This window comes from Etheostoma spectabile, chromosome 5, assembly GCF_008692095.1.
Source record: "Etheostoma spectabile isolate EspeVRDwgs_2016 chromosome 5, UIUC_Espe_1.0, whole genome shotgun sequence".
Lineage (NCBI taxonomy): Eukaryota > Metazoa > Chordata > Actinopteri > Perciformes > Percidae > Etheostoma > Etheostoma spectabile.
This window is the reverse complement of record NC_045737.1, coordinates 11,060,942-11,078,490: the sequence shown is the minus strand read 5'-3', so window position 1 is coordinate 11,078,490 and position 17,549 is coordinate 11,060,942. Positions and strand designations below refer to the sequence as shown.

General features: G+C 41.0%; 2 protein-coding genes and 1 long non-coding RNA gene across 7 annotated transcripts in view; 1 reads left to right on the top strand and 2 right to left on the bottom strand.

Moving 5' to 3' along the window:
• Window positions 1–14,020, bottom strand: part of disp3 (dispatched RND transporter family member 3) — a 25,057-nt gene extending 11,037 nt beyond the window's left edge. Inside the window, exons 1-5 of one of the 2 annotated variants that reach the window (XM_032516972.1) lie at window positions 13,884–14,020; window positions 13,529–13,630; window positions 6,866–7,867; window positions 6,007–6,226; window positions 447–583 (exon numbers count right to left, since the gene is read on the bottom strand). In XM_032516972.1, the coding sequence (XP_032372863.1) occupies window positions 447–583; window positions 6,007–6,226; window positions 6,866–7,859 (1,351 nt within the window). In that variant the 5' untranslated portion in view covers window positions 7,860–7,867; window positions 13,529–13,630; window positions 13,884–14,020. Of the gene's footprint in view, window positions 1–446; window positions 584–6,006; window positions 6,227–6,865; window positions 7,868–13,528; window positions 13,743–13,883 lie in introns of those variants that run through there. The other variant, XM_032516973.1, reaches the window with a different exon arrangement.
• The window catches only part of LOC116690244 (uncharacterized), a 13,637-nt gene continuing 2,756 nt past the window's right edge, over window positions 6,669–17,549 (top strand). The window contains exons 1-2 of the long non-coding RNA XR_004332206.1: window positions 6,669–6,679; window positions 17,360–17,369. This is a non-coding gene — a long non-coding RNA (uncharacterized LOC116690244). The remainder of the gene's footprint in view (window positions 6,680–17,359; window positions 17,370–17,549) is intronic.
• Window positions 15,344–17,549, bottom strand: part of si:dkey-32e23.4 (dynamin-1-like protein) — a 14,803-nt gene continuing 12,597 nt past the window's right edge. For all 4 annotated transcript variants that reach the window (XM_032517003.1, XM_032517006.1, XM_032517005.1 and 1 more), the window contains one exon: window positions 15,344–17,084. In XM_032517003.1, coding sequence (XP_032372894.1) covers window positions 17,028–17,084 — 57 coding nt within the window. In that variant the 3' untranslated portion in view covers window positions 15,344–17,027. The remainder of the gene's footprint in view (window positions 17,085–17,549) is intronic.

The following is a 17,549-nucleotide window of genomic DNA, read 5'->3' as shown; positions in this document are numbered from 1 at the left end:
GGGGGGGGGGGGGTCCGACTTCACAGCTCGGAAATCCGAGTTCAAGGGGCGTGTTTCTGACTTTGACCGCAGAAAATCTGACTTCAGAGTTCAAAAGGAACGCATTATTATCACTGAGATGTGAACACAATAGGGCGATATGAAGAAAATATGTGATAACGTTGCTGAGTATCGCAATAACAACATTACTTGCGATAAGTAAACATATATCAAAATGTACATAGATTGCTTGTTGAGTTTAAAACGAATGAAAGTGCAGCGTTTTACTCATATTTTCTTTCAACTAAAACAAAAATCTCTGAGTGTCTTTCGCGATATGTCACAGTCTTTCGCCATGTGTGTTTTGCGCTAATTGATATTGCGATGATGATAAAAAAAAAAAAAACATATTGTGCCGCCCTAGGACGCAGCGATGCGAGTTGTAAAGAGAGCAGTTGATACCGTACCAGAAAAGGAGGTCAGGACATAGACGAGCAGAGTGATGCAGGCTCCACTGATGACAGCCAGCATCATGTCGTTGTGGAAGGTGTGTCTCACCTCATCATCGAACAGCTCTGTTCCCCCGTACAGCACCTTCACCTGGCTGGGACAAGCACACAACACACTGTAAAACTCCAACTGTTGGCAGCAGTGTGCAGTATATTGTGTGGGACAATATGCCTCTGTCCCAATTCTTTCTCCCGATACATGGGCGCCGATTCGATTTGTATTGCGATTTTCATTTATTGCGATTCAAGGATTCAGTATTGCGATGTTCTTTTCCTTCTTTAACAAAAACAGAAGTTCAATAATACACTTCGAGAGACAATACATCATGACATTTCTAAAAACCACTTGTTTTCTAAGAAGAATGCACATCATGTGCCCATGTGCCATTATTACATCTATGCATCATTTTCACAAGTGCAATTTTACCAATTCATGTGCAATTATTGTATAATTCAGTTTGCTATATCTGATTTATGTGCATTGCCCTTTTACAATACTTTTATACTACCAGTATTTATTCATGCCGCAGGAGACTGTATAAGGCATAGTCTATGTTAGTCTCATTTACTGTAGAGTAACTTTGTTTTTATTTTACTGTAAGAACGGTTCTTCTTTGTTTGACACTTGTTTACGCTACTTGTACACTTATCTAGCTCTGCTCTCGTCTTTGCTGTTGCAAACTGCAATTTCCCCACTGTGGGACAAATAAAGGTTTTCTTATCTTATTTGATCTTATCTTATGACATGTCAGATTGTCAGACATTTATTTCATTTGTAGTGACGAACATAACAAAGATTTTCTGCTTCGCTCTGTTTAGCTGGAACCGGATAAGATGAAGTGGCCATTGGCGTTACTGTATCAACAGAAAATATTCAGTTTAATCATTGGTGTAGGAGCCATTTATCTCCACCTTTTTAGTTAGGTTAATTTAGTTAGTTATTTTAGTGTATTACTGGGTGTGGCACGTCTCTGGGAATTAGGTGTATTTACAGGTGTGTAATCAGTGAGGTAAAGGTGTGGATGGCGGGGAACACACGGCTCTTACCGTAGCCGTGAGCTCGCCACAGCTCTTTATTAATCAGCACTGGATGAAGTACTATTTTATGTGAATACCCCTTTTCTACATTTATAATAAACGACAATCAATGCCTGGACTTAAGATCTTTTTTCTACGCGTCGAGGACACCATGCCATCCATGCCGAGGCTTATAGGATAGCCTCAACCATTGGTTAAAAAATGTATACACTACCGGTCACAAGTTTGGGGTCTCTGAGAAATTTCCATTGCACTCCATTATAGACAGAATACCAGCTGAGATCAGTTGCCTTGCTCTTTTAACCAAGGTAGTTTCCAGATTACATTATGTGCTTACATAATTGTAAAAGGGTTCTCCAATGTTTTCTCAATTAGTTTTTTAAGATGATATCAGATCAGTGAACACAACGTGCCTGTGAGCATTGGATGAATGTTGTTGATTATGGGCACTGTAGATATTGCATTAAAGATCAGCCCCCCCCCCCCCCCCCCCCCCCCCGCTTAGATCAGCTGGTATTCTGTCTATAATGGGGTTGGTATGGAAATTGTAAGTGACCCCAAACTTTTGACTGGTAGTGTATACATAAAGAAAAATCACTATAGAAAAGAATCGATTTTAAAAATCGTCACAAAAATAAATAAATCACAATACAAACGTGAATCGATTTTCTCCCACAACCCCTAATGTGTAGCACATGTAAGTAATAGGGCTGGGTTAAAAAAAAAAAAAAAAAAAAATTCCAATTTAAATCGATTTTTATTTGAAGGAATAATAACCAGTGAATCCCATGCATAAGGTTCTACTTGTGGGAAACACTGATATTAATTCATAAAATCCTGAGATCGATCTTTTAAGAGGCTCTGATTTAAAACTAGAGTGAATATGAAACTAGACGATCTGAGGAATCCATGTCTTGCTGAATAACGCTCCAAAGTTAGGTGACATTTTGGCGAGGGAAAAACTGCCACGGCCATTTTAACAGATGTCTAGCTTTAGGTCTCCGTCTCTGCTTCACACCCTCTGCACTCAAGAAGAAGAACATGTTTTTCTGTCTCTATGTAACTGCTTTGGGGTCAATTCTTAACAACAACATTATTGTTTTATTAATGCAGCCGGTTGGAGGGTTCCTCGTGCAATATACAGCATTAATTCTCTGGGAATCTATTACACATCCAAGCGAAATTGGTATTGGAACTGAAATATCTCTAATCAAATCAATATTGAAACAGAAATCAAATCAAATCGAGACCTGGTAATCAGGGACTATAACGACTTTAGTGACTAGAATGCAGTAAAATATTTGATAATCATTCCTGTGTACTGTCCTGTACTTTTTCATTCTTCTGTTAGTTTAACAATTTGTTTTGTGAAGGACAGAAACCGCCTAAATCAGGGGTCTTCAACAGGGGGTCCGCGACCCCTAGGGGGTTCGCGGAGGTACTGCATGGGGGTCGCGAAAGTTTTGGTTGATTAGACTTTTTCTTATATTCCCCCCCCCCCTGCAATTTTTTCCCACTAATTGAAATGTCTTTAAATCCACATTAACATGAATTCAACACACTGTAGTAAACAGATAAATGGAGGCAGAAGATGTCTTTCAGTCATCAATGCACACATGGCACTATAAGACCGGTTTGATATAACACAATGTTATACAATATATATAATTAGGGGGTCCCCGCTCCATCTCGCCATCAGTTTGGGGGTCCTTGGCCTGGAAAACGTTGAAGACCCCTGGCCTAAATAGTATCGTTAAAGTCTGCTCCAAACTCATTTGGGCCCAGCAGAGCGACTCAAACTCTCTCTGGAAGACACAAGAAACGTGTTCTCCACAAGGCAAAGAAGAAGTTTTATTAATCATGACCATATTTTGTCTAGTGAGGTAACAAGTGGTAACGAGGTACAAGGTAACGACGCTACAGAATCTGCCGCCTCCCAGAAAGAATAACTGTTTCCCAAAGTGTCCATTCCGTCTGCCATTACGCTGCTGAACACCGAGTAGCTGTCTTGAACGGCACTCTAGTTGAATGAACAGTTGCGGCACTTTATCCGTTTTATTATTTTATCTGGTCCCGTACTTTATCGTCTTTATTCAGTTCTTATTTTAAATGTTTTTGCATATTTATGGGTCTCACTCTTTCCCGTGAGCCTTTTTGCTCCCTGCTCGTTGATGAGTGGCAGAGTGAATGTGTCTCAGTGGACTGTACTGCCCTTTGGGGATGAATACAGCGATCTGTATCAAAGACGTTTTGGGCACCACATAAGCACTAAGGAATAAATGAAACTGAAAGGCTTTTCTCAGATTTAATTATTGTAGCTGGGACTTCTTTTGCAAGTTCTGTCTTTAAGCTTTTTGAGTGTTAGTTATTTATTATCTGTTCTAGCTTTTCCAACGTTTTTTAGACACGGATATTGACATAATAACGCTCTAAAAACTACAACAAAGGGACACAAACTGACTAAAAAGAGACGCCAAATGACCACAGAAAGACAAAACAACTCCAACAAAAAGAGACGGAATACGACTACAAGGAGACAAAATCCCACAAATAGACACAAAATGGGAAAATTAGTAAATTAGTTAGTTGAAAAACATAACTTTTTTTTAAGGATTCTTTTTTGTGCATTTATTTATACAGGACAGCTGAAGACATTAAAGGAGAGAGAGGAAGAACCTGCGGCCACTGAATTAAGGAAACCTCTGTATATGGGTGCCTGCTCCACCAAGTGAGCTAACTAGGCAAATTTTCTTGAGGAAAGACGCATAACCCCCCCCCCCCCCCCCCCCCCCCCCACCAGATACACACACTTAAGTCATCCAGAAAGCAAGGGACAACAATGTGTATAATAAATAAAGGAAAGATGATGATGTGATGTTTTAGTAGATCTGATTATTGTAACTGTGTCTTTAAAAAATCCATCAGACAACTGCGGTTGATTGAAAACGCCGCTACCCGAGTCCTCGCTAAAATCAAGAACCTCATCCCCCCCTGTTCTCAGGGCTTTGCACTGGCTTCCTCCAAATCAAAGAATTGATTTCATGATATTATTATTTATTTATAGAAGCAGCTTTTTGTTCCCACGCACCACAGATCTGGAATAAACTTCTACAAGACTTGAGATCTGCCCCGAGCCTTTGTTCTTTTAAATCGAGCCTTAAAACGTATCTGTCTGCACTTTTGTTTTTCCCGAGGTTCCTGAGATCTGTTGGAGCCATTACACGCTGGCTATGCTAATTAATCTGCAGTTTTATGTTTGAGCACTGGGTGGAGGATTGCCTCTGGGAAAGCATAAAGGTTATCAGCCACAGGCACACAGGTGTGTGGAAAAAGGGGAAAGCATCCGGCTTTTCACCGTGTCAGGTCTGCGTGTCATAGCTCTGATTTGTGTGCAAAAGAAAATGAATGGAACTAAACCAGAAATGAAATGGACTGTAGGCTATTGCTTGTGCGACGATGAGCAGACCGTCAGAAGAATAAATGGGTCACAGCACAGAAACGAAGACAGATTGTGGATATTGTTATTCCCTTATCCCATCTCCCTGGCCTAATGTAAGAGTCAGTAAATGACTACAGTCATTCCTACTCTCCTTTTTCTAGAATTTCAATTTTTTGACGCTGTCTTTTTTAAAGTAATTGTTCATTTCTCACACTGCACTGTAACTTTTATTCTTGTATTTCGTCTCATTCTATTTAGCTGTTTTATGTTCTCGTTAACTAATGGTTTTAGTTGTTTTTGACTGCTCCTTTGTGTTTTATGTAAAGCACTTTGAATTGTCTTGTTGTTGAAATGTACTACACAAATAAAGCCGCCTTACCTTCCACTGTATGCTTTAAAAGTCTTTTAAATGTACTGCTTTTGTTTTGCTTTGGTTTAATTAGGGCTGTGCAATTCATCACACTTTAATTGCAATTACAATATTGACTCCCACCGATCACAAAAGCAACGTAATCAAGAAAAAAGGCTATTTTGCACATTACGTTTTGCAAGTCAACTCTTATTTTGTCTTGTGTTCGGAATGAAAAAAAAGAACTTAAAACAGGGAAAAGTATGATAAGTATACATTTTTTAGGTATAACAAATGCAAAATCTTTCTAAAAGTCACTGAGTAATCATGTTAAATAATGATTTCAATACTGAACAAAACAGTTGTGATTATGATTTTGTTTTGTTTGATGTTTTATGACCCATTGTATTTTTTTGTTTTGTATGTTTATGCGTATGTAGAGCACTTTGACTTGCCTGGTTGCTAAAATGTGCTATCCAAATAAAGCTGCCTTGCCTTCTATGCTCCAAAGGTCTTCTAAATTTATATAATCTATATCTTGATTTTATGACCTGTTGTATTTGCTAAATTATTTCTTGTATACTTTGTATGTTTATGCATATGTAGAGCACTTTGACTTGCCTCTGTGTCTGAATTGTGCAATCTAAATAAACTGCCTTAAATGGTCACCATTGCAGGGATTACTTCCTGACCTGGTAGACTGCTTGGTCAGGATGTCTGCATACTGCACCACAAAGTTTTTGAAGCGTGATCTTTGCTCGTGAACTCGGTCCTGCAGGGAGTAGAAGGAAGGAAGAGGAGCTCCGAAGTGGATCTCGCTGCGTAACAGAGAGGAGGAGAGGTGCTCCGGCGACAGACTCTCATCCACGTACCAGTAGAACTGTGGGTGGGTGATGGCCAGACTCAGAGACCCTGGGAACACAGACACAGCAAACCAGCGCTGTTAGGGGGACTCTTGAATCTTGAATTGATCTTGATTCTTTGTAGATTATTTTCTAGATTAATTAATTTAGTTGTAGGTTCTAAAAAATATCCAAAAATGGTGAAAATTGTCAATCCGTGTCTCCCAAAAAGCCCAAGATGACGTCCTCAAATGTCTCGTTTGGTCCAGAACTCAAAGATATTCAGTTAACTGTCACAGAGGAGAGAAGAAACTAGAAAACACTGACATTTAGGAAGATGAAATTAGAGAAGTAGAAGAACCAATTTATTTATTAGGAAAATGGTTGGCGATTTTCTAATATTTGACAACTAATCATTTAATCTTTGCAGATGTAAACTAAATTTCCATTTGCCACCTTCGAGACATGAAATCTTGTATTTATCGCTTGAAAGATAAACTCCGCCTCAATTTGAACTTTCTGTGTAGCATTTTTTTATTTATCAAAATAGTTGCCGATTAACTTAATAGTTGACAACTCATCAACTATTCGATTCATCATTGCATCTCCATTAAAAAGCTGTCATTTTCTTCATATCTAACTAGAGTCTGGGTCTGGGGAGGGGCGAGAATTGAATTATTTCTCCAACTTTCTTAACTTGTGGACTCACCTTGAATATCCGCCAGATCTGGGCCCATGCCATCATAGTAAATCTTCCCCCCTCTCTCACTGGGGTACAGGTAGGACAGGAGTGAGCTGGGCGGGGAGCAGTAGGACGGTCCCAGTGGCAGATCCCTCAGCATCTCCAGAGGCTTCCAGCAGAACTGATGGAACTGCGGATGCTGCATGAGCAGGCGCTCCACGTGGTGAATTGTCTGCAGACGTTCGGGGGTGAAGATGTTGCGATCACCCTCCCCTTGAGCCACAAACACCAGCTCGATCCTCCACAGAGCCTGGCTCTGCAGGTAGTAATTGGGAGCGAACCTGCGCCTCCTAATGAGCCGAAAAGTTGAATTCCCATCCCGTGATGTCTCTGTTTCTTCTTCTGCTCTGTCATACGAGTTCCTGTGCTTCCCCGTTTTCTCCTGATCCAATTTAAGCTGCGTCCTTTTATCTCTGCTTGCCGCGACTGCTCTCTTCTCATCATCTTCTGGGCGTGAGGGGTAGTTTCGAGGAGTGGAGGACCTCGGAGCCTCATTATCTGTCCTGTTGAACACTCCCTGTTTGCTCAGCTTCTCCAGCAGAAGCTCCCTGAGGGCCTCAGACTCGCTGTTATCTAAGTCTCGCCTACGTCTGTCCCAGGAGCCCAGCTGAGTCTTTACAGCGATGGTGAGGGCGTCGAAGCGCTCGGCAGAGAAGTGACTATGGACCTCAAAGGCACTGTAGGAGAGGTCTATGTCCAGAGGGGGGCAGTAGAGCAGCATGTAGGCAAACAGGGCGCACGGGATTGACACTACTACCCCTACAAGCACCCCACTGGCCCAGGGCTCTGTGTACACCCACCCCACTGCCCTCCACAGTCCACACATGCCAGCCTCTCCAGAGAAACAGCTCTGTCCTGCTGCAGGGGCTCCTCCATCCTCTCCGTCCTCCTCTTCCTCCTCCTCATCTTCCTCTCCTCCCCAGCTGGGCTGAAACAGCAGCGAATCACCCTCCACATCCATGCTGGCACCTGTCGGGGACACACAACACTACATGATCATCGCTCACTTAAAAGGTCCCATATGGGGAAAATGGGTTTTGGATTGTGTTTTAAAACTCAGGGGTGTAAAGTAAAAGTTGTGGAAATGTGAAAGTCGCTTACTACAGCCATTCCTCTATGCCCCAGAGAACCACACCGCCGGCGCCTCCAGTAACAACTTGATGAATTTGTTACATAGAAACAGTATAACCAGTGGTTGTTGGAGGTCCAAAACGAGCATAGCCTCGCCCCCTTTTGAGCCGTTATTGCCAGAACCAAGTGCGAAAGTGGGAAATTCATGTTGTTGCTGAAAACTTTCTATGAGAAGTGCATTATCGATTACACGATTGAATATTTGACAAAAATAGTTCACTGAAACATGTTTCTGAAAACCTTTTAAGGAGAAATAAGCAAAGCAGCTGCTGAATCTGTCTTCATTTCAGATTAACAAAGGTCAGATTTAAAGATTATCATCAGATTTTGAGAGGCGTAAATCACGCTCATCCTGCACGTCACTCCCAAATTAGCACTCTACCAATCAGATTGGTCATTGAGTCCGACTGCCCGCCTTCCAATTCAACATATCAGGTCGGCCAAAATGGACGTCGACGGCTCCTCCGACTGACAATGGCAGGGAACACACCGAACAGACTCGAGTCACTGACCTCGCCAGACTGTGCGACGGCCGATAATCGGGTTGGTGTGGCAGCGCCGTTAAGCATGTCCTCGAGCGGCTGTTGACAAAAGGTCTTCCATTGGAGGAAATCGAGAAGGGGAGTCCTTTTTCTCCTTAAGGCCTTATAAGAGAAAATGGTTGGCTGAGTACAGCTTTGAGATGCTGATCATAAGAGCTTGGGGTGAGGCGGGCTAAAAGCTGTCACTTAATTTTTCTCTCTGTCAGCGCGTGCAAGCCTTTATCATCCAGTCAGAATCCGCTGGTGGCTTTCTTTTTATTAAAGATTATTTTTGGGGCATTTTTAGGCCTTTATTGACAGGGCAACTGAAGAGATTAAAGAGAGAGAGAGAGAGGGGGAGATGACATGCAGCAAAGGGCCGCAGATCAGAGTCGGACCCGGGCCCGCTGGGTCGAGGAGTACACCTCTTTATATGGGCGTCCGCTCTACCAACGGAGCTATGCGGGCGCCCAGCTGGTGGCTTTCTACATATCAACACTATAGCTTGATCCGCAGCAAATTCAATCATCTCACTTGTCTAATTACCGACCAGAAGAGAAAGTCCGATATTAGACAGAGTCGTGAAATAAGAGGGGGTTTATCTCCTGTGATGGGCAGCCTTTGAATAATTGTGTCCCCCCCCCCTCACACCGCTCAACACACAAGACACTGCAGTTTGCATTCAAGTGGCAGTGAGCCCGCTAACTGCAGCAATTTATCTTTTCTCTTCAGAGCAGTGCTTTAAGGTCAGCCAGGTAAGACAGTGAATCTTGATTATGTGTAAAAGATAGCTAGGCTCAGCTCTGCAGCTGAAGTGAAAAAAAACATCATAAAAAAGGGATCATTTACAAATGATGCTATGTAATCGATATTTGTAAAAAAAAAATGATTAAGACTCAGAGTTAGAAAACAGAGAAGAAAGTTCCTTGAGAGATAAGCCCTGGAGCTGAAAAATGAACTGGTAAGACTGGATTTTTGTTATCTCCTTACACCTGAATAAAGTTAATTTCATGGTAGAGCTAAAGGAGAAAATGTGCTAGTGTCTGCTGGAGAAGATCACCTTGTGTGCGGTCACTGTGTCCACAAAGTGTCCTGATAATGGAGCAGATGTTGGTTTTGTCACACGGCCCCATCGTTAACAGCCTTAGCTCGACACTTTCTGAGAAAGACAATGTTTAAAGTTGCCAAACGTCCACAGGATTTACATAATGCTAATGTAGTGGTACTTTTTCCTTTCATGAGAGAGATTAGAAAGTCTGTTGAGTTGAAAACCAAGAGCTCCACTATGTCTCTAAATTAAAAGAGGTCTATTCTGGGCCAATTTTAAATCTGCACAACACTTCCTTTTATTAATCACCATGTCAACTTACAGCACAGACAAAGACACCAGCGCACCTTTTAATGGGAGGACGGCAGACCAGAATCTGCCCACGCACTCTGAATGTGAACCTGCTTTTTCAGAGGACAAATTCCTTAATGGTGTTGGGAAGTTTGGTTTTACAATGTGAAAATTGAAGAAGGAAATATGTCATTTCAACAAAAACATCTTTTTATTTTCAGCCACTTATGGGTCACTGTAGAGCCCGACCGATATATTGGCAGGTCAATATTAGGCCTTTCCCGAACTATCGGTATCTGCATTTATAATGACAAATAAATGATTCTGATAAATGAATATTTAAAAAATTCAATAACGTACTTTCAACCATGTTGTGAGTGTTGGCGTTGCATAGTTTGTCCACCAGAGGGCACTCTACAACGTCCTTGTTGACATCAATGATTATTATTTTTTGTTATTGTGTTTTTGTTCAAAGGACTTTAAGTTTTATATCTTAAGTTTGTACTTTTATACATTTTAGTTATCAGAACTTTACTGTATTTTGATGTTCCTCTGTTCTGTTGTGACACTAAAACAAATTATTATCATATTATTTTAGTGAGAACTCATAATTTACCACAAGTAACTAATGTTAGGGAAATCTGTTCATGTTTTGTAACCTGTTTCTGGATTTTCTTTGGCCGATATATCTCTAGGTCACAGTGCCTTATATTTCTAAAACAAGAAAGATAATTCATCCCAATTTAAAGGCTGTAATTTGTAATCATTACTGGTTTTGTGCACCCATCATGGGCTGTGAATTCAAAATGATGATGAACTACGATTATGTTGTCTTCTATAACGCCATAATGACATACATTTTCTCTTGAAATGGGTTTTATAACCAAGTAATATAACCAATTATGTGACAAACTCTTTTAGGAATACGTGAGACATAATTGCGCATTTGGAGTAAATAAAATGGAATCCAGTTTTGGTAATGTATTAGATTATTGTAATCCTGTTCCAGTTCATCATCTCTGCCTGTCCAGCTTGTTTTAATGATGGTGCTCTAATCAACAGAAGATGAGAGGAGGAGGCATTGCAGACGAGCACACAAACATGATAAGAGAAGAGAAATGGAGGTAAAGAAAAGCCCGGGGAACGATTGAAGACACTCACAAAGCCGTCGCCCATCAAAACAAACGGCCAGCACCTTTAGAAAATCTGTGAAAAGAAATTGTGCTTTTCTGCTGTTTATAATTCATGTCAAAACATCTAAATGGCAGGACTGCAGGCAGATCTCCACAGCTTCATTTTCAGTGTTCATTTCAACATCAAAACAGATTAGTGGTGGTCAAAGTCTGACAGTTTGAAGAGACTCATTAGAGTCTGACACGCAGACTTTGACAGAGCCTATTAAGGCAGAGCTCTGTGCTGTGTACAAAACCGTCCATCGCCTTCTGTGTGCCTGGCAACAGACAGCATGCAGGTAAAGATAAAGTGCAATGCACAGACTCAGGGATGCGTCCTTTTTCTCTCCTGCCGATGAGCCTGAGCATTGCACCTCACGAACAGTAATTATGAGCGGTGTGCAGCTGTAAAGCACTGCGAGCAGTGCAGCGCCTGGTATGACTAATGTGTTTACAAGCTCCCAGAATTGTTCCAACACCGCTACTTCTCTGCAAAGATTACCCAGTACGCAGACAGTTTAAACCCTGCGCAGGTGTGGATTTAAAAATAGAGTGTAATTTGGCATCCTGCTTTCAGTATTTATTGCAATAAACACTGTCTCCCTCATGGCTCAGTCTATCTGAGGGGGTTGTGTTTCTTTGTCTATAGAGTAAACCTCTGTATAATGGGCGCGCTCTACCAGGTGAGCTACCCAGGTGCCCCATATAATATAGTTTTAGTCTCAAAACTGAGACAGATAAATGCACAGAGAGGCCTCAACTCAACTAGGGCTGCAACTAGATTAGATTAGATTAGATTCAACTTTATTGTCATCACACATGTACGGTACAATGCAACGAAATACAGTTACTATACTAATAACTAACGATTATTTCATGGACAACTACAGTAATCTGTGGATTATTTTCTCGATTAATCGATTAGTTGTTTGGTCTATAAACGGCCATTTTATGTCGGAAAATGGTGAAAAATGAAATGCCCAAGATGACGTCCTAAAATGTCTTTTTTTTGTCCACAACTTAAAGATATTCAATTTACTGTCACAGAGGACAGAAGAGACTAGAACATACTCACATATACCAAGCTGGCATCAAAGAATTGTTCCTTATTTTTTAACAAATAATGACTCAAACTGATTAATCATTGATCAAAGAAGTTGGTGATTCATTTCATAGTTGACAACTTATTAATTCATCTTTGCAGCTGTACACTAAACACCTATTTGCCCACTTTTGATATGAAATACTGTATGAATCGCTTGAAAGATATACCTCGCTTTGCCTGACATAAGACTCAATTTCAAACTTTTTGTGTTAGTCTTTTTATTGGAATTGTTTAAACAAGTGAGCCCAGGTAGTCATGCTGTACCTGCCTGTTCCTGCGTGTACAGCAGCATCTGATCAACTGAAGCACAGAGCTGTATTTGTCTCACGAGTCATGTCCAGCCAGTTGTGAGCAAAAAGGAGGCTGAACCATAAACTCCCCTAGACCAGTTTTCTTATGTTGTATTTTTTTCTCCCATAAAAACCCACATTAGCTGAGTGTCAGCGTTTTCACCCTCCACTACATCTCTGGATTGCCTCGGAGACTTTAGGTGGGAGCTGCGAGCCTGAACCCTTCACCTATAATCATCTCTCTCTCTCTCTCTCTCTATCTTTCTCTCGCCATCCCTCACTCTCTTGCCCTTTTCCTCCCTTCAGTCTTTCTGCCTTTTCTCCGTGTCTCCATCTTGTCCACAAAAGGTGAGATTTGTACCCTTCATTATTGACAGCAGCTATAAATAACCCGCCCTTCTCAGTTTTATCTCGTCTCCATCTCATCCAATATGGATTTCACATGCTGGCCGCTGCCCCACTCACATTCAGCCTGGTTTAAACTCAGCGAGCACACCGCCTCATTTTAAAGGAGCATTGATTCCACCACTATTGCTCTATGAATATGTACCTTATGCATGAGCGCTCGGCAATATGTTTAGAGCGGACGTGCCTTTGTGTCCTTTTAAGCACTGTGAACCTGGACTCCGGGGCTTTGAGTCAAACTCTCGAGGTGTATTTGCTAACAACGCTGTTCATTTTTTTTCTTTTGTGGAAGAATTCATGCTCGCACTGAAGGAAGCGCAAAGCGGCGTGTACGCTGTGGGTGAAGCACGGGCTGTGCCATGCAGTTCCTCCCACTCTACTAAATAATAGGTTGTGAATAAGCCCCATACTACAGCAATAGTTTTTCTATCAGCATAAAAAAACAACACATTCATCCCCAAACTTCTGCTCTGATGGAACAATGCTTGGGGTAAGCTTTTATTGATATGTTAATCTATTTTATTTTATACTTTCTCTTGCATCTACTAGATAATGGCACAGTTTATGGGCTTCAGTAAATCATCTATGGATTATCTGTGAATAAATCAGGCAAAAACAAAAGCATCCCTATCACAGCAAATGCCTGCAACAGTGAGAGGAGTCTTACCTGAGGCTGATGAGACGAGAATGACAGGTGGAGCGTTCAGGCCTACAGGGTCTACTTGTAATGTGCTGAACTTGTGCTCTGCAGTTTCATCTCCTCCATGGTCTGGTGTGGAAGAAAAGAAACAATAATTCACTTCTTTATTGTCATAGTTAATAACTCATCAAGAGATAGAGAGAGGCACCAAGGGAACTCCCACAGGAGAATGACACACACAAACACAAACACACACAGATCCACTCTCCCCTCCCTCCCCACTCTCTATAGGAATCCTCCAATCTCAGCAGTTAATGTGTGCTTTTCCTCTCCTTTTGTGCTCTTCTGTCCCTTTTTTTCTTCTTCTTTCCTCCTCTCTTACCCGGTTGTCCAGGCGACAGTCAGTAAGAGACATTCTTCCTAGAAGCTCTCCTCTCTCTCTCTCTCTCTCTCTCTCTCCCATGGCTTTGTTCAGCTTGCTCTGCTGACTGGCTCACCGGTAGAAGCAAGGCGAGGTGGGGAACGCAGCCGGGAAAATTCTGTAGATCCCTGGAAGACGACAGGAGAGCCTGGAGGGGGGTTTATAAATGAATGAAAACATGCTTTGAGCTTGTTCCACCTTCATTTAGCTGGTTTTATGTGATCAAAATGATGCAGTAGCCACAACACTGCGGCCGAGCCCCCTCCCATGCTGTCAGGGATGGTACGGTCTAGTCTAGGCTCAGTTGGTGGGGAGGTGGGGTGTGCTATAACTGGCTACAGTGGGAGACAAAGTGCAGGCAATTTAAAATAATCACCTGTATTAAGTGTTTATTAGCTCCTGATTCATTTCCCTTCGTGGTGATTTAACTTGTGTTTGCCTTGTTGTGCAAGAAATGATTTCTATTGGACCGTAGTGGCCTCGCTCACTAGTAGAGCTGCAGAGATTAATCAATTTGTTTGCCAGCAATTTTGATAATTGAGTAATTGGTATGAGTTCTTTTTTTTATTAAAAAAAAAAAATCTCTTTGATTCCAGCTTGTTAAAAGTGAATCTCTTCTAGTTTCTTCTCTCCTGTGACAGTAAACTGAATATCTTTGAGTTGTGGACAAAACAAGACATTTGAGGACGTCCTCTTGGGTTTTGGGAAAACACTGATCCACATTTCACACCATTTTTTAACATTTCAGAGAGAAAACAACTAATCCATTCACTGAGAAAATAATTGACATATTGATCGACAATGAAAACACCCGTTAGCTGCAGCCTACTCACCAGCTTTCTCCACCCTTACTGACACAATCAACTCCTCCATCGCCTCACTTCTCAACCTCCGCGCGGGTTTAACTTGGATTGCACTGACATTGAAAGTCAAATACTCCATCCTCTGAATGGGAACTGATAACTTTGAAATGAGGTTTTCCCCGATGTGTAGCTCTGTCCAGATTGAGTGTGTGAGTCAAGTACAATGAAAACAGGTTTTAGAGTATGCTGCTCTTGTGTGTGTGTCTGTTTCTCTGTGTGTGTGTGTGTGTGTGTGTGTGTGTGTGTGTGTGTGTGTGTGGGGTGTTGTTTGTGTGGGTTGTGTTGTGTGTGTGTGTGGTGTGTGTGTGTGTGTGTGTGTGTGTGTGTGTGTGTGTGTGTGTGTGTGTGTGTGTGTGTGGCACCCTTCAGGACACTTTTATCTTCATCCAGTTGGTGCTGTGACAGACCCATCTGACTGTACAGACATTTTCACCTGAGATCAATTAAGTGAAGCAGAGTCTAATCAGATCTCACTGTGGAAGACAAACAGATCGTTTGAAAACTGATCAATTGTTTTACAGTGATAGCATGCCGTCAATAACAGCCCAACACACTCTGTACAGTGTCCTTTGTTAGGATTTAATGAGTCGCTCCAATTTGCACAGACTTCATTCAGTAAACACGTTTCACAAATATTGGCAGGCAAGAACTTGTAGGCAGTGGACATATGATAGCAGTATACATTTAAATAATACAAAATATACATAAATCGGCCTTTCGTTCACCCACACATGCATACTGAACACACACATGCTAACCAACACAGGGCTTTTCTTACAGACGGACAGGATGTGTTTGCTCGCTGATCACACAGAGAAATAAAGTCAGAAGAGTTATGGTTTGACGGTCCCCGTTAAGGCAGGTTTTCCTGGAATTTTTTTTTTTTTTAGGAGAACTATTTTTGTTTTGGAGAGGAGATTCACATTAATACATTAGCTATAGCACCTGGGGGAGAAATCTGCCTTAACAACCTAAGTTGGGAACAGATGAAAAAAAGATGAATCAGTTTTACACGCCAAGTAATATTACACAATGAAATTACAATTGGCAAAAACATGAATCTGCATACTGAGTCTTTTTTTACTTTGGGGTAGTGTCCTAACTACTGGACAGGGACAATAATAGAGGACTATCTCATCTTTTATTAACAGCGGAAACCAGCGAACAAATGGCTCGAGGAAATAAAGAGAAGCTACAGAACATTACCGCCCTACCATCTGGTTCATAAATCTAACAAATGATGGAGAACCACAGACATATCACATAATCTCCTGACTATTCTTATGGATTTTATTAATTTCTGTTTTCTAAACATATATAGTATAAATATATATAAACACAACATACTATAGCTGTCCAGCTCTATGTGCGCGTCTCCTACGATCCTTATTGTTGAGAATGTTTGGTCTCCTTGTTTATGACTACACACAAAACTAGAATAGCAGTGCAACCGTTGAGCTGATGTGTAAATTTGGCTCTGAAAAAATGAAGCTGATGTAGATGAGCACGACAGAGCTGGAAAAACTATCGGCATTCATTGTGGAATTTCTGCAAATGATGGTCTGTCTTCAGTGCTGCATTTCAGTCAGCCCTGATTGAGTTGGATTTCCATTTCATTTCCATCTCTGAAGAGTGCTCCAAAAAAGGGATTAACGTTGGATCCCATCTAATCTAACATATTTCATTATTATTTCAGCAACTGCTAAAGGGACTCAGAGGACTCCCAGATTGTTGTTTTTTTGGAAAGTGTAGAATTGTTCAGTGTGAACACGTTTTAATCCGCGAAAAATGAACACCCCAGAGAACATCTTCGATACTCCACATATAACTTACATTTCACATTTACAGCAACTATCTTCCAACCCACTGTGGTAAAAACATTTTAATCACAAAATGACGCAAAATATAATAATAATAACAATAATAATAATAATAAAAATAATAATTTGTTCGCAGCTGTGTCTTTCGCATTTCAACTTTGCAGAAACACTTTTGGCCTGAGAGTTTAATTCATTTGCTTTGCAACACAATGTTCACAGTGACAAGCAACAGCCCCAGTGTACTGGTCAGGACAGCGGATCTAACTGCGTTATGGTCGTTGGTCCATGAGAAAACAGTGGTGCTGCCACACATAGACAAACATGCACACGCTCACACAGACACACTCTGTGCTGTAAACTCACATACACTCTCACACTCTTAAGTAGTCCTGTGACAAAAGGGAATCGTTTGTTTCCTCTGGCTACCACAGATGCGTCTCCCTCATCTCAGAGATGATGTTATTGGCTTTTTTGAGCGCCTGTAAAAGAAAAAATAAATAAAAAGGAGGGCAGTTATGTCACTGGTTTATAAAATAGTTAAAAACCAATTTAAAAAAATATAGAGAAACAACTTGCTCGAGTTCACGCTCAGAACGACGGCTGCACGATATGAGGAAAATATCTAATTGTTATTTATCTGACTGTTGTTGCGATATGATTCTATGTTATTGGAGTGAATGATCTATTTTTTAGCATTTTCGTTGAAAGATATTGAAATTTTAATGTTTAAATGATTATACAGGGTTTCTGCAAGTTTTCTGCAAGTCAAATACAAGACCTTTTGAGACCATTATGAATTAAATTTAAGACACTGAAGTAAAATGAAATGCAGAGTCACAAAAAAAGTATTAAAATTCAATCAAAAGCAACAGAGTGATACTGATCTGCACTTCTATATTTGGACTAGCAAAAGAAAGAACACAAAAACAAAACTTTTCAATGAG